A 15,680-nucleotide genomic window follows, 5' to 3' on the forward strand; every position below is an offset into this window, starting at 1 on the left:
AATAGAGTCTTTGATGAAGAGAGCAACACCTCCACCAGGACGAGGCTCAGGTCTGTCATACCGTAAGAGGGAGTAACCAGGGAGAGATACTTGGGAGTCAGACACGTCTTGGGAGAGGAAAGTTTCTGTTAGGCAGATAATGTCTGGTTTGTCAGTGGCAACCTGCATGGAAAGATCTGAAAGGTTTGAGCGAAGGCCCCGGATATTTGAGGTCCACACTTTTAATGAAGAGGTAGGGGAGGAGGGTGTGGGGGGGGGGGGGGGGGGGGGGGGGGGGGGGGGGGAGGAGGGACGAGGGGGGGAGGTAAGGAGGGTTGCTGAAGGAGTGTGGGGTATTGCAGAATAGCGAGGGGAGGGGGCCGAATGAGGAGGAGAAAAGGCTCTGTGGTGCTGTGAGAGAGGGGGGACAAGAGACAAGGAAGATGGCAGTTGAGGATTTGAGGAGGTGGAGTGAAGAGATGGAGGTGAGAGGGCAGTGGAGGGAGGCAGGTTGGTGGATGAGAGGGGGGCAACTTAGAGAAGGAAGAGTGAGGGGGGATGAAAGGTGGGAGAAAGGTGAGGGGGGAATTTTTGAAAGAGGTGAGAGGGAGGCTTGGAGGGAGAAGAGTGGGATGGTTGCTTTGAGAGTGAGAGTGAGGGGTGAGGGGGTGAGTTGGCACTGAAGTTGGAAAAAAGAATGGTTGATGGAAAGCTTAGCATCCATGGCAAACTGTGGTTTTTAAAAGTTTTAGGTCAGAGATGCGATTTAACACAATTCTTGATGGATGCAATGAAGGCGAATTCAGAGCATGGAGAGAAGAAGCGCTGAAATAGTTGGATTTTTTAGGCAAGGAATGAAGGAGAGGTCGAAATGAGAGCAGTCTGTTAAAATAGCAGAAGAGAAGTGCATTGTGAAACAGTAAAGAGTACCACATGTGTGAGAGAGGAAGATGAAGCATTATAAGATCGTTTTTGTTGTTAATATTAATGTATGAGAGAGTTCAACAGATTAGGTCATGGAAGTGTAAAAAAAAAAGAAATCGAGGAAGACGAGGAGGAAGTTAAGAGGAAGAAGTAGCAGAATCGGGAGAAGGTTGTTGTTGTTGTTGTTGGGTTTTTTTTTTTTTTTTTTTTTTTTTTGAGATAAGAAAGAGATTAGTTGGGAGAATGGGGGATGTTTGGAAAGTGGGGAGGATGAAAATTGAAGGTAATGGGGAGGATAGAAATTGAAGGTAATGGGGAGAAAAAACAAACAAACAAAAACAAAAAACGATCGAACACCAAGTGGAACCGGTAGGCCTCAAGCCTAGGACTAGGCCTCAAACACCAGGTGAGAACGTCGACATAAATACTCACAAAATAGCACGATTTTTGAAACAAAACCGAACTAGGAACACACATTAACATGTAGGTGAGAAAATTAAACAGTTAAAACGGGACAAATAACAACCGGAACTTAACTTTGAGAATGTCAGCAGGGAGCCCCGAAGGAGACCTCTTGCCGCTCAAAACCGGAACCGGAAGTCCATGGCACAAGAGGTTTTTGAATGGCACAAGAGGTTCAAAGAGGGACGGGAGGAGGTTGAAGACGATCCACGGTCTGGAAGACCTTCAATGAGCAGAACAGCAGACAACATCGAGTGTGTGAAGCAGATGGTGCGCGCAGATCGTCGACTCATGGTGCGGATGATTGCTGAGGAGCTTTCCATCAACAAGGACACTGTCTGGAGCATCATCACTGAAAATCTCGAAATGCGCAAGGTGTGTGCAAAGATGGTCCCCAAGCTGTTGTCCGAGGACCAGAAACAGCAAAGAGTCACTGTCTGTCAAGACATTATCGAGCGCCTCGAGGATGATCCAGACCTGCTCGGGAGAGTCATTACTGCCGATGAAAGTGGATATTCGAACACGATATCGAGACCAAATGGCAGAGTCATCAGTGGAAAAGTCCAGCATCACCAAGACCAAAAAAATCAAGGATGTTGAAGTCGAAGGTCAAGGTGATGTTCATCGCGTTTTTTGACATCAAGGGCATCATCCAATTCGAGTTTCCACCACAGGGTCAAACAATGAATCAATACGTGTACAAGGATATCCTCCGGCACCTCATGAGATCAGTCTGGAACAAGAGGAGGGATCTGTGGGAGAACAACACCTGGGTGCTCCACCATGACAATGCCCCTGCTGACAGTGCCCTGAGCATCTGACAGTTTCTGGTGGAGAGGAACGTGCCAACTCTGGAGCAACCCCCGTAATAGCCAGACTTGGCCCCTTGTGATTTTTTCCTATTCCCCAAGCTCAACTTTTAAAATGCTTTAAAACATGCTTTTCATTAAAAAAAACAGTTTCATTTTTTTAAATGTTTTGAAGCATGCTTTTCATTTTAAGAAACAATTTAAAATGTTTTTAAACGTGCTTTTCATTTTGAAAAACATTTTTAAAAACAAAGTTCATTTTAAAATTGTTTTAAAACATGCTTTTCATTCATAAAAACATTTAAAAAATGTTTTCAAACGTGCTTTTCATTTTAAAATGTTTTAAAAAACAAAGTATCATTTTTAAAATGCTTTAAAACATGCTTTTAATTTAAAAAAAAAAGATTTTAAAATGTTTTAAAACGTGCTTTTCATTTATAAAAACATTTTAAAATGTTTAAAAAAACAAATTTTAATTTTTAAAATGCTTTAAAACATGCTATTCATTTTAAAAAGCATTAAAAAAATTTTTCATGATTTAAAACATGCTTTTCATTTTGAAAAACAGTTTCATTTTTAAAATGTTTTAAAACATGCTTTTCATTAAAAGAAAAAACATTTTAAAATGTTTTAAAAAAAAAAGTTTCATTTTTTAAATGCTTTAAAACATGCTTTTCATTAAAAGAAAGAAAAACATTTTAAAGTGTTTTAAAACGTGCTTTTCATTTAAAAAAAAACATTTTAAAATGTTTTAAAACATGCTTTTCATTTTGAAAAACAAAGTTTCATTTTTAAAATGTGCTTTTCATTTATAAAAACATTTTAAAATGTTTTAAAAAGTGCTTTTCATTAAAAAAATTGAAATGTTAAAAAAAAGTTTCATTTTGAACATGTTTTAAAATCCAACACCAGGCTCGAAATTGCATTTTTCGGTATTTGCCCTTTTGACCCCACCATCGGTGGCTGGGCCAAAATGATACTGCTCACTGCACCTTCTTGCCATGTGGTGATCATAACTACTACGTTTTGGTGAACTTCTGCACAACCATTTAGATGATAGCGTGGTGGACGGACTGACAGACAGACAAACCCCATTACAATATCTCCCCTTTTTTCAAAAAATGTGGGGATAATAATCATGTTTCCCTAACGAATTTATGCCCGAAGGCTGATATAAACCTTCCAATGTAAAAATCGATCAAAAGCTTTGATGAGATGTATTATTTTGCCAAAGTGGTGTTTTTTCTGTATTGTTCGACAATAAAGTCGGTAAGCTGTTCAAATATACATTATTATTTCGTCTGCAGCCTGTGGCTGCTGGTTGCGTCAATGTTGGGAGCGCGGCTGTGCCACTGATGCAGTCCCCCTGTTACCAGTAAACTGGTACTCATTTTGCCAACCTTGAAAGGATGAGAGGCTGAGTCAACGCACTTGGTGTTGTCTAACGGTACAACAGTGGCTCATACTCAAGACCTTAAGATCCTAAGCCAACACGAGGATTTCAAGTATGCAAAAAGTGGTTGGCAACTATGCCTTTATATTCACCAGACTCTCCTCTCATGATAGTAAGACAAGGTGAGCTGTCATGTCAGCAATGGAAGAGCTTATTCTTATTTTTTCGTGTGGTGCGTCTCTGAGTTGTTGGTCTATGACATGAAGTTAGCTGTTTTCAGCTAGCCTCGGGCCCTTTTGGTCAGGTGCTGCAGTTCTTGCCCTCCTTCCTCATATGGGGAACTCTTGCACAAGATTATATGCAGTCTGTGGGAGGCCACACTCACAGTCGGATGAGTCAGCAAGGTCCCAGAAGAACATGTGATGGCATCTGCCAACATATGTTTGGAGTCGGTTAAGGCGACACCATTCCTTCCTTGGCAGATCACAACCATGAGGCTTGGTGGAACAGGGAAGGTATGGTAGACGGCCTCTGCCACGTGTACTTGCTCGGACCATCGTCTGCTGTGATTTACGTTACTAGTAAAGCGCTTGCGGCTGGCTCTTCAATCTTTAGTGGGGAGGAGGGGAGTAGATCTTCTCTTAACTTATAGTGCAGGGGGGTGGTCAGGGTTCTGAGGTGGCAATGAGGGCTGTTTGTTCAGTGATGGCTGCTCAATTAATGTGATGGGGATGGATGCCCACAGGGTCTGGAAGGGGAGGGGTGGGAGTAAACTGAAGGCATCCACTGATAACCCTTAAAAAAAGAGTTGAGGTGCACATCTACTTTCTTAATGTGGTGACTCTTTCCCCATGCGGACATTCAGTATTCTGTAGGGGTGTGCACCAGGGCAAGTGTTGAGGTGTGTAAGGCAGTGAAATCAGCTCCCCAGTCATGGCCAGCAAGTCTACAGATAAGGTTAACTCCACCAGCTGTTTTCCCTGCTACCTTCTGTGCCTGAAGGTCAGGGACCAGTCCATTTGCACATCAAGGTAGGGAGGATCATGCATGAAGGGACGCCAGATGTTATTTAGCTTGAGTCCATGCTGCCTGTCTGCATTACTATTATGAAAGTGGAAAATAGAGCAGACTGACTTTTAGACCTTGAGACATAACGCCATTGGTGGTACTCGTGGTCAATGTAAGCAACGTCTCGGCTGAGAGTGGCCTCGACTTCCTCAAAAGATTTGCTCAGATGAAGGATCGCAAGGTCATTGGCGTGGGCAAGTTTGGTACCTGTTGGCTCAGGGAGATCTGATGTGTACACGTTGAACAGCAGGGCACAAAGACTGAGCCTTGCAGAACTCCATTATTGAGGCTGTGGGTTCTGTTGCTTAGTCCATTAAGGTTGACTTTAGCAGCGATTGGAGATCAAGACTTGGATAAAGTAGACCAGGTGGTAGTCCTGTAGTATCTTGGTGCCAGACTGTCATATGCTGAAGACAGGTCAAAGAAGACAGCCACAAATTTCTGGTTTCATTCAAAGGCAGTCTCAATAATGTCAGTTGCAGCTAGAATCAGGTCTTCAGTGCTACGATTCTTCCTGAAGCCTGCTTGTTCTAATGGGAGTGCTACCTCAGCAAGTGGCTCTATCCTGTTAAGGATGAGCTTCTCAAGGACCTTCAATGACACATAGCACGAATGTTGGCCTGTAACTCTTTGGGATGTCTTTGGGTTTGTTGGGTTTTAGGGTGGCCACAACAATGGCCCTCTTTCAGAGCTTTGGAATCCCGAGGAGAGGCAGTAGGAGATGAAGCTCTTATGCTAGATGGGTAGGGAAGTGCTGGCATTCTCCAACTGCTTTGCATGAATGTTATCAGGTCCAGGTGCTTTCCCACATTTCAGGCTTTCCAGGGCAAACTCGAATTCCTCTGTTCTGAAGTCCACAGCCAATCCAGTGGTGCAGTCTGGAAGTGCTTCAATTTGGCATTTACTTTGTGGGAAATGCTCTGTCTGGGCTGTGGTAGTGGCAATTACTGATGAAGGTTCTTGCGAGAGAGTCAGGGTATACTGGATACACTTGCTTCTTGGCTGATCTGCCAGTAAGGCGGTTTACCATCTTCTATTTTCTAAGTGGAGTGAGTGAAGTCGATATTTGATACTGCTTCCTGCCATCTGGATCTGTGGTCCTCATCTCGTCGAGACTTAAGTTTAGCAGCAGGAGTGCTCACCTCTTCACTGTTAGTAGCAGTCTTCACTGTTGTGTAAGCCCTCACATTTGGGATCTCATCCAGGAATGTATACTTTCCGATAGCCACCAGGGATGCACCTCTTGGAAATTGCCATGATAGATTGACAAAAGGCAGCATAGCTGTTGTCAGGTGCAGGGAGGGAGTCTACTGCTTTTGTTGGTAGATTGTATTACATCTCCTAATCAGCTTAACTGAAGTTCCAGCACTCAGCAGGGAAGGTCGGAGTGGGAGCAACTCGGGGAGCATATTTGATAAGAAACAGGTGGTAGTGAGAGTTTGGGAAGCATTCTAAGAGTCCTTTGAGAGGTGAATGACAAGTTACCCTTCCACCAGATCAGTTGAGGGTTGGTTGGTGTGGGTACCACAGCGGTTTCACTTCAAAGTCGCAGGTTATCATCTCTCAAAAAACAATGGTACGTCAGATTGAGAAGCCCATTGACTGTACATAAGGTTTCACCATCAGTTGATGAGTAGTTAGAGCCCCATTCAATATGTGGGCAGTTTAAATCACAGACACCGGAGAGGTAACTCGGGGTAGGTCCTTGCTGTGGAGTGGGAATGTGGGTGGTTTATACACGTTGAAAATATTAAGTCCCTGAGCACAGATTGTGTACCACTGGAGTTCAGCATCTGGCTGTGATGTAGACAACTTTGGGGTTAGTGACAGTAGGCTTCACATAGGTTGCGAGGCCATGATGTCTACTGTGGGTGAAAGCAACCAGTTGGTAGCCTGAGAGAGTTGCTCTCCTTTCATCACATGTGTGGACTTCTTGGAGGATGATTATTCGCACATCATGAGATGAGGTTATGTTAAGCAGCACTTAATTTTTAGCTGGAGTCAGTCCCTCCACATTCAGTTGGAAAATACCAGGAGCACCAGCATTCATGGTACCACAGTCATAGAATGGGTACGACTATCTCACAATCACAGAGTATCACATAATGTCGTAACATAGATCTCAACTCAGAGAATGCCAAGATGACAACCTGTCGGTCGATTAAGTCTTGCAGGGTGAACCACGAGGTCAGTTGTAATGTCATCCCAAGGGCGAGCTGTTGTGTCGGCATAGCAAGGGCGAACAATAATGAACTTCTCCAACACCATCTGATGTCATCCCATGTTTACCATATTTTCAACCCTCATTTAACCTATAACCCACCTATCTTACTTGCAGGTTACTGTGTTTTCTCCTCTCTTTTCCTGTTCGTTCATTCTTTGCTCAATATGCCTAACTGTATGTGTCCTCACTACACCTACTATCAGTGCATTTGTACCTTTTCTCTCTGATCCACATCAGTACATAGACGACCTCAGCCATGTCAATACAATCAATCAAACAGGCAATACCTCACAATTCAAACTTTCAACTTTATTGTTACTTTACCTATAGATGTTTATCTTCCCTGCTAGAAGGTTTCATGTATTATCATATATACATAATGCTCATCGCAGTTCATTATATAATACACAGATGCCGTCTTAGATTACCCAGAAATCATGCCACCTCACATACACTGCCATATCACGCGTCTTGGGCTATTGTATCTCGATGTGAAACTTTTTGAATGTTGCATAGAACACGAGTTTATGCAGGAAATCCCGAGGTTCCAATATAGGTTTTGGAGGAAGTTCACAACAAAAACTTTTTTCATTTGACATAATAATCCTACGATTGATTTGTAATTGGTCACTGGCTTTGACACGAATACAAATTTTTATTGCAGACCCTTATCATGAAAAGACTACATATAATCGAACAAACAGTTTGAAATTGAACCTCGCTAGCATGAGCGCATTTAATCCAAGCTCAATGTACTCCTGAGTTTTCCCATTCTGTATGGATGGGTATACCCAGGTCCCAGGGGTACACCTATCTTGGGTTAAATATCATTAGATGTTGCAACAATAAATGTGAACTGTTGCTCTCAGCGAGTCAACGATGAGAAGACACCATTTGCATTTTTGCTGCCGACATCTCTACCCTGATTAGAATCCCATGCAGGAACAGGCAACTTGTTAGTTCCTCCAATGCACAAGATGTGCATTTAGTACCAATTTTCACCTTTACTTCACAAGGTTCCTCAAACTAACCCACCTATCTATTTCCATGATCAGAGACTGGAAAAGGTTCAGTCTCTTGAACTTCAAGGCCTCAACATCAGCTATGACCTTTCCTGGACTAACGACATAGCAAAGGTAGCTTCCAAAGCCATCAGCAGACTGAGTATCCTCCATATATCCAAGTATTCCTTGGAAAATCAAAGCAACTCACAGCCTACAAGACCTTTATCCATAGCTTAATGGAGTGTTGCTCTCCCTTGTGGGTTGGCATTGAAGTTTCACATTCGTATCTGCTGGAATCTGTCGGATTGAAAGCACTCAACAATATTGGCATCTCCTGCAATAAAGTCGAAGCACAAGCAAGACCTGTTGCTCTCACATTAAACGGTGGGCAGAGGGGGGAAAATGCTTTTCTGTTGTCTCCTTCGTGGAAGTACTTCGTAATCACAACAATATTACTTGAGAGACGACTTATCATTAAAATAAATGTTCCCATCTCAAAATTTTGCATTTTGCAGAAATATTAATTACAAAATAGGCAGAAATCCCATCAAAACCCAGTGATGACATAATTGCAAGTTACTTAAATGACCACTCACAACTGCTGAATTTGTCAGTACCGCAAAATCAGCCAATTACAATCTGTTACTGGCGGTGACCGATTGTGAAAACAATGACATGCCACAAGCATGTAATTGCAGTAATCAAAGGTAACATAATTTTTTTTTTCAGACTCCAGCTGGATGAAATTCCTCACGAGCATTCATCAGTGGAAATGTACTAGAACTAGAGAAGCTCAAATTGTCGAAAATGCCATCGAATGTTTACATCTGGAGCTGGTTATGGCACCAGAAAGACTCGCAACGATCCCACCCCAAACATGAGCTACCTTCCAGTCAATGTCAGCCCTACTGAGCTTAGTTGTGTACACGATCTTACAACAAAATGTTGTTATTGCAGAGAAGCTTGGACTGGATAAGATCGTCATGGTAATGGACCAGGCAATTTACGCAAAAGCCCAGGAGTTTCATTGGAGGAATGCCCTCTTCATGCAGACACATTCTTTGCAACGGTGTAGTTTCACACTGCAATGACATTCATAGCCTGTATCGGGAAATGATTTTAAGATGTCGGTCTTCAAGAGATGGACATTGGATCTGAACAAGTTGCGGCAGGTTCTGTCAATGGTGTTGCAAGTGACCATAATTTCAACAGGAGTCTGAGAACTCACAAGATAGTGTGTGAAGCTCTAGAGATCGAGATGGCAGGCTGACATGGACACACTACCAAAAGGAACAGCAAGACCTTGCTTACAGTCTTGCAGTTGATCTTCAGACTGCCTTCCCCAATTATGATTCTGATGGCATCCTCAACTCCAAAAGATTTCAGACACTCATCAGTAACAACTTGAACTTTGTTAGTAACAAAAACAACTTAACATTTCAGTTCTGGAGCAGTTACATCAGTATGGTGGAAAAATTGGTTCTTCCATGATGCTGTGGTTCTTCTTCTAAGACATGGTCAACTATGCAAGGTATATTTCAGCTTATTGGCTGGAGATGTGTCGCTTTAAAGAGAGTCATCCCGACATCAATGCAGAGCTACAGGACAGTTTGTTGCCCAAAGACAGCAGAAATATGGCTTCTCTCAGACTGCATGTGATCAAGTTATTGAACTGATGGTTAACCAAGACAAAGGAAGGTTTGACAGGATTTACTCTCAACAAAGGAGTTATACAAAGATGGACCTCGTCACAGTATGAGAGGGTTGCTATAAGCAGAGAATGTCAAGAGATGACTGGTCATGGAACGTCAACAAGATCTCGCATGGACTTGGACAAGACAAGAAGGGAGCATGATGAAAAGGATGTGATGAATGTCATGGACACCATCAAAATACGGTTAATCCTTTTGACCCTTCTTTGGACACATGTCAATTCTATCACATTACATCAGGCTAAGTTGCATCAGCATCTGTAGTCAAAGACCTTTCAGAGGCCAAGCAAAAGGGAGGGGAAGCATTCATGACTTTGTTCAAAGTAACTACAAAACCAATGTCAGCTTTCATGATCCGATCAAGAAGATGAAACTGAAGACTTCAAAGACACAGTGAAATGTACTTTGACAAAAGTAAAGGGGTAAGGAGATTACTCTGAAAGCAGATCGGAACTTATTTACCAAACGAATAGCTGTTGGAATAGTGAGAAAAGTGGACATCGATGAGATGCTGGTTCATAAGTTCGGACCATTGCCTTTGTCTCTAACTACTCAAGATGATACCCTCATCAAGACAAACAAAGCAAAGCTCTTACATTTTCTCGATTTGTCAGTCAACCCACTCCTATTAACGATGTGATCGCAAGTGATTCAACATAGTTGTGGGATGCTATGGCTTTTATTCAATTCATAAAAGCACAAACAACATTTAGACAGTTTGCTGACCAAGTGCTGAAGGTTCTTGTGAGACAAGCGAAGATGAACAAGTCAAGAGTGATCCAACTGGTTCCAGATAGGTACCAGACCAACAGCATCAAAAGTGATGAAAAGGGACGTAGGTCAGTTGGAGGAATGCAAATCACCAAATTATTCTCTCCTGACCAGAAAATTCCAGTGCAGTGGACAAAATACAAAATCTCTCCCTTGCGGTGATTACCAGGGAAATCTTCTCCAGTTCCTCGATGAAAGATGGCACAAATCTACAAAGTAGATCAATGATGATGGAACGCTATTTGTTGGACACAAAAGTAAGTGTCATGCAATTCGTCAGAATGACAGCAAAACAAATCTGGAGGTGATACCAATCCCAGCACCGTTTTCCAACCAAGAAGAAACTGACACCAGTTCCAGTGAACGCCATTATAAACAGTCCTGACACCGACATCTTTGGCGTTCTGCAGAGACATTAATGGTAAGCTCTACTTTCGCACACGAAGATGTGTACAATTATTGTTCATTGCATCTTTGATCACTTGAGGAAATATATATATTATGTGCTGCTCTCATAGGGCTTCACCGTTTTTCAGGATGCGATTCAGCGAGTGCTTTGTACGGAATGGGGAAGGTGAAAGTCAGTAAAAGTCCTGATCACCAGCAAAGAGCGCCATTCAACATTTCAGAAGTTAGGGGCATCATTTGCTGTGTCACAATCCCTTTGTGAACAATTTGAGGTGTATACTTGTGAACCCTATGGGCAGAGTGGATGTCGAAAAGTGAACTAGTCAAATGTTCAAGACCGCAAGTTATGCAGAAAAGTGCTTGCCACCAAATAAGGATTCACTGTACAAGCATATACAGCATTCCAATTACCAGTCTGAAATACACAAGCGAGGTCTTGAGTACATGCCGGAAATCCCATCTCCAAAGGACCATGGTGGAAACTTGAACATTATGTACTTGTCCCAGGCGAGATGACACTTCCTCTGGCACCAGCAAATGTAATGGAACTTGTACATTGTTCATGCAAAAAAAAAAAAAAAAAATACAGCTTTGCACAAGGAAGGTGCTCTTACCTTCTCAACAAGTTACCTTGCAAAGACATCTGCTCGTGTTGAAAGGTTCCGAGAATGTTGCTTCTCAGCCCGAGACTGCTAGGGCTGAGGAACCAGATACTCTCGATTCTGATGATGATTCATAGACATAATACACTTCTCAAAACCTCAGACCAGAAAAAATTTTTTTTAAGGAACTTTCTGACTTTGAAATTTTCATTAAATAAAACCTGTAGGATAGGATTTATTATTACAGACATGGAAGAGCCCTGTTATTTGTTGCATGTCTTTTCAAGTTCCCTGAGGACCAACGCAGCAGAATGTTAGATTTGAACTGCTACTCTGAAGGTTCTGTTTCAACAGAATAACTCCAACTATAAACAATGAATTTTGTTGACTTTACCAATACAATAAAAACTGAGCATTCTTAATGTACTATATAAGTGTATAATGGTACTATATGATGCTTTCAGACTTCAGATGGTCTCAGTGATGCTTCTTTTTTATGAATCCCTACACTATCCATGCTTAAAATTGAATAGTGGTGCTGAAATAGTACCGTTGAGAGGGAAAAGAAAGCCCATAGCAACCGTTTTCAAGTTTTTATTTGTTTTTGGCCATTTCTCAGAAACACTCAAATCTCAGACTTGGGAATATTCCGTTTTTGCTTCAAGTACATATCTTTAAAAATATTTAGCATGTTCTAGGTACTTCCCATCTGGAGACAACGAAACACAAAATCTAGGCAAGAAAACAGGCTTTGGCCCATGGTCTGCATCACAAGCAGGTCGGTGGCCTCTGTTTTTTTTTTCTTTTCACCGCCTCTCCTCCAGTTTAGCTTCCTCTATTCTCTTAGTTCTTTGACCCTCCCCCACAACTCCAGGGAGCACACCTTCTTCCAGCAACCCCATCTTGGTTAAATTTACAAAACTTAGTCTGACTGCACACCTCAACTCATTTGTTCCTCACTTTTATATCTGTGGGACCACCTTCCAGAGGGTGTGCTGTCCCCGACTCTTTCCAGACAGTGCACTGCCATCATATTTACAGCAGACAGCAGACAGGGTTTCAAGCAGACAGTGCACTGCCATCATATTTACCCTCAATGACTCTGCCTCGCCCAACGTTCTGACTTACAGGTTACTGTTTCCTCCCATAATCTCCTCCATTCCTGTTTGTTAATTCATTCCCTCGTCCAACTGGCCTGGCAGGATGGCCGAGAGGTATGCACACTCACCTCAAAGATGTCTAGCCTGAGTTTTAATCTCAGCCCAGCTATAAACTGTCATGCCGGTGTTTCACAGGCAGGATGATTTGTCAATGTGTACGTCGTCCCTCAGATGGACATTAAACAGGCGTTCCGTCTGCTGGAATTAGTTGGTGTCAGTTACAGATCCCACAGTATCCTTCACGAAGAGTTGGCGAGCTATCGACATCACCCTGAACAAATGACAAATTCCTGCCCTAACCTTGGTCGAGCATCAGGCCTGGCCAGTCAGTTTGTGGAACACTTGGGCCAAGCCTTCCCCCAGCCAACCCACAAGAACGAAGAATAATTGTGGCCATTAAAGAAGAAGAATCAGACCGGGTGCCAACTCGACGACCTCTCGTTATCGTCTCCCATTTTTATCGTGCTGAGATTACCCTTCAAGCAAACAATATCAACATTTGCAGAACATTTTTCGAACACGTTTTTAACCATTTCAACATACCATTTATTGCTGGCATTTTGTATAAAAAAATATTCCACATGCCCTCCGATATAAATACCTCAGATGCAGTTTGGGTCATTTTATCGTCGGTCCATTTACCAATTTACCCTATTCGAGTCACAAAGTGCTCGCTCTTTCTTCTCCGTCCTCACACGACTCATAAGAAGCAAAACTCAAACCGAACTTGCTCTGTGAAAACTTAATGCGTACATTGTATGGTTTAAAACTCCAAAAGAAGGCAAAGGCAAATTGTAAAAAAGAAGTATTTAATAATGCACTATATGGATCATTTTGTTTTGTATTAACTTTTTAAACAATCCGCCGAAAAACACTACTGTAGCTCATGTTTGCGTTGTCTTCTTTGTACGTACAATTATGTCACCAACAACCAACCCTCTCCCCCCCCCACCCCACCCCACTTCATCCCCCTTTACCAACGCATCCCCAGCCCGACTGCACATTGCAAAATTGGCGGAGGACGTTACGGAACGCCGACTGGCAGTCACGCCCAGTACGTGCAGACGTTTCAAAAAAAATAAAATAATAATTATAATTATAATAACAACACGGCGTTTTCACACTAAACAGCCCAGGAAAGGTACAGACACCTGTGAAGTAGGTGAGCAATGCGTACCCGCCACGTAAACGCCAGCATGAACGAGCCGCTTTATTGGATGGGGGGGAGGGTAGCGATGTTTGTAAGCAACTCACAAGCATAGTGCACCGGGTGTGCTGCATAGGGGCCAAATGTGCATAGACAAGAGCCAATTCACTTCACAGCAGCTGGAGGAGCCGACGTTGTGGTGACGGGAACGTGCTGTACAACCGGTGTCAATGCGTCATGAGACAGGCACTCGCTGCAGTGACGAGCTTTAATGGAAACACGTGTTTAGAGGTTCATCAAGAAGTCGGGGAAGCATAAGGAGCCTCTCGTCTCCGACAGCGCTGTAAAACGATCAAGCAGGGATAGCCGGCTTAATGAGCAGCAAAGCCAGACTTCTTCAGGTTGAAATTGGCCCAGTTCACCGTCAGCTTCTGCCGATTCTGGCGAGCTGAATCGAGGCAGAACCTCGAAGAAAGAAAAAAAAATGGCAAGGCAATCATTTTGAGCATTGTTTCACGTTTTGCAGATTAACATCTGGCAATTGTGCCAACATAATAACAAAGCCCTTGTTGTACCAAATTTCGTCATTTCTTTCTTTTCCTCACCCCTAAGACAGGTGTGATTGCAATTTTACTGGAAATTTCTCCCACTCTGATGGTATAAGCAAATTAAACGCTGTAATGACAAAAACATCCGATACAAAAGATGAAAATACAGTAACTGCATGGTAAGTAATTGTAAATATGTCAAAGCTGTTCTCTCACCGACCAAGATGAATAATGAACTGGTCTCTCATCATATAATTAACCTGCCAATGTATCAATGGTATAATATTTTCCTTATATTTTGTAAACAGAGTTCATTATATACCAGAATCACTCATGTATAATACGCAGGGACCTTTTCAGATTTTATTTTTCATGAAAATACCAATTTATATGTACAAGCCACACCCCAAAAATTAACTCCAGCTCAGGACTGGAAATTTCGTTCACTCAAAAGCATTGTTTTTGCCGATCTATGGAGACAGCCATAATGGCTCTCTCCGTCGATCAGCAAAACACTGCTTTTAGACTCAAGATGGTGTTGAATTCGGCATAACAGATGACTTCTAAGTTGTACGAAACACAATATGATGATGAATGGCGTGGCATGCTGAATGTACCTAACAACAACTGAGTGATATGTGACATCGATCAGGTTAGCAAAGGAAGTGCTTGCTTTCCATCTGAGCAATCGCCTGGCTCATGCCAATCTAGATGTCTCCTTCTGTGGTAAGTCAGTCCAGAATTAACCACACCCCAGATATCTTGGAATCACTCTCGATCAGAGTTTGACATACAGGGAACATCTGAAAAGTGTTTGTAAGAAAATGAAGACGAGAGTGAACCTCATCCGGAAGTTTGCCAGCACAAGATGTGGGAGCTGGCATATGCAGCTTTAGCACTTCGACCCTCACTCTAGTAGTCTAGTGTATCCCACTGCAGAGTAATGCGCACCTGCCTGGGCTGCGAGCAGTCACACGAAGCACCTTGACACTATCCTGAACTCTGCAATGAGAACTGTATCTGACACAATGAAGTCAACCCCTCTACTGTGGCTCCCTGTGCTGACTAACATCGTATGCCCGCACATTCGCAGGCAAGCACGAACGTCCCGAGTGTACCTTCAGATACAATCCAATGCTGACCCCTGCCAATCCACGAATAGCTAGTAAACCCTCCAAGACTTTAACTGAAGTCACGGAAGCCTCTCTGGATTAGGGGAGCTGCAGTGGCCAATACGAACGATAAGGAGTTGTGGTGGCAGCAATAAGAAAAGGCATCAGTTCGAAATGGCCAGCTTATACAAAATCCCACGAAGGAGCCCCCAAGCTTTGACCTACAGAGACGTCAGTGGACTAGTCTTAACCGACTGTGAACCCTACATGCAAGGACCACTCATCATATAAGTGGAAGCAAACAGAGCCCAGTGTGTAACTGCGGCCATCATTATCAGACAGTCCTACACTCCTACG

At 42.8% G+C, this 15,680-nt stretch overlaps 1 protein-coding gene across 4 annotated transcripts in view; it reads right to left on the reverse strand.

Moving 5' to 3' along the window:
• Positions 1-13,308: 13,308 nt before the first annotated feature.
• FAM193A (family with sequence similarity 193 member A) overlaps positions 13,309-15,680 on the reverse strand; it is a 169,241-nt gene continuing 166,869 nt past the window's right edge. For all 4 annotated transcript variants that reach the window (XM_085848318.1, XM_085848317.1, XM_085848316.1 and 1 more), the window contains one exon: positions 13,309-14,128. In XM_085848318.1, the coding sequence (XP_085704444.1) occupies positions 14,035-14,128 (94 nt within the window). In that variant the 3' untranslated portion in view covers positions 13,309-14,034. The remainder of the gene's footprint in view (positions 14,129-15,680) is intronic.

The sequence above is a fragment of the Eptatretus burgeri genome, chromosome 12 (assembly GCF_056783735.1).
Source record: "Eptatretus burgeri isolate ZD-2024b chromosome 12, Ebu_testis_v1, whole genome shotgun sequence".
NCBI classification, from domain to species: Eukaryota; Metazoa; Chordata; class Myxini; order Myxiniformes; family Myxinidae; genus Eptatretus; species Eptatretus burgeri.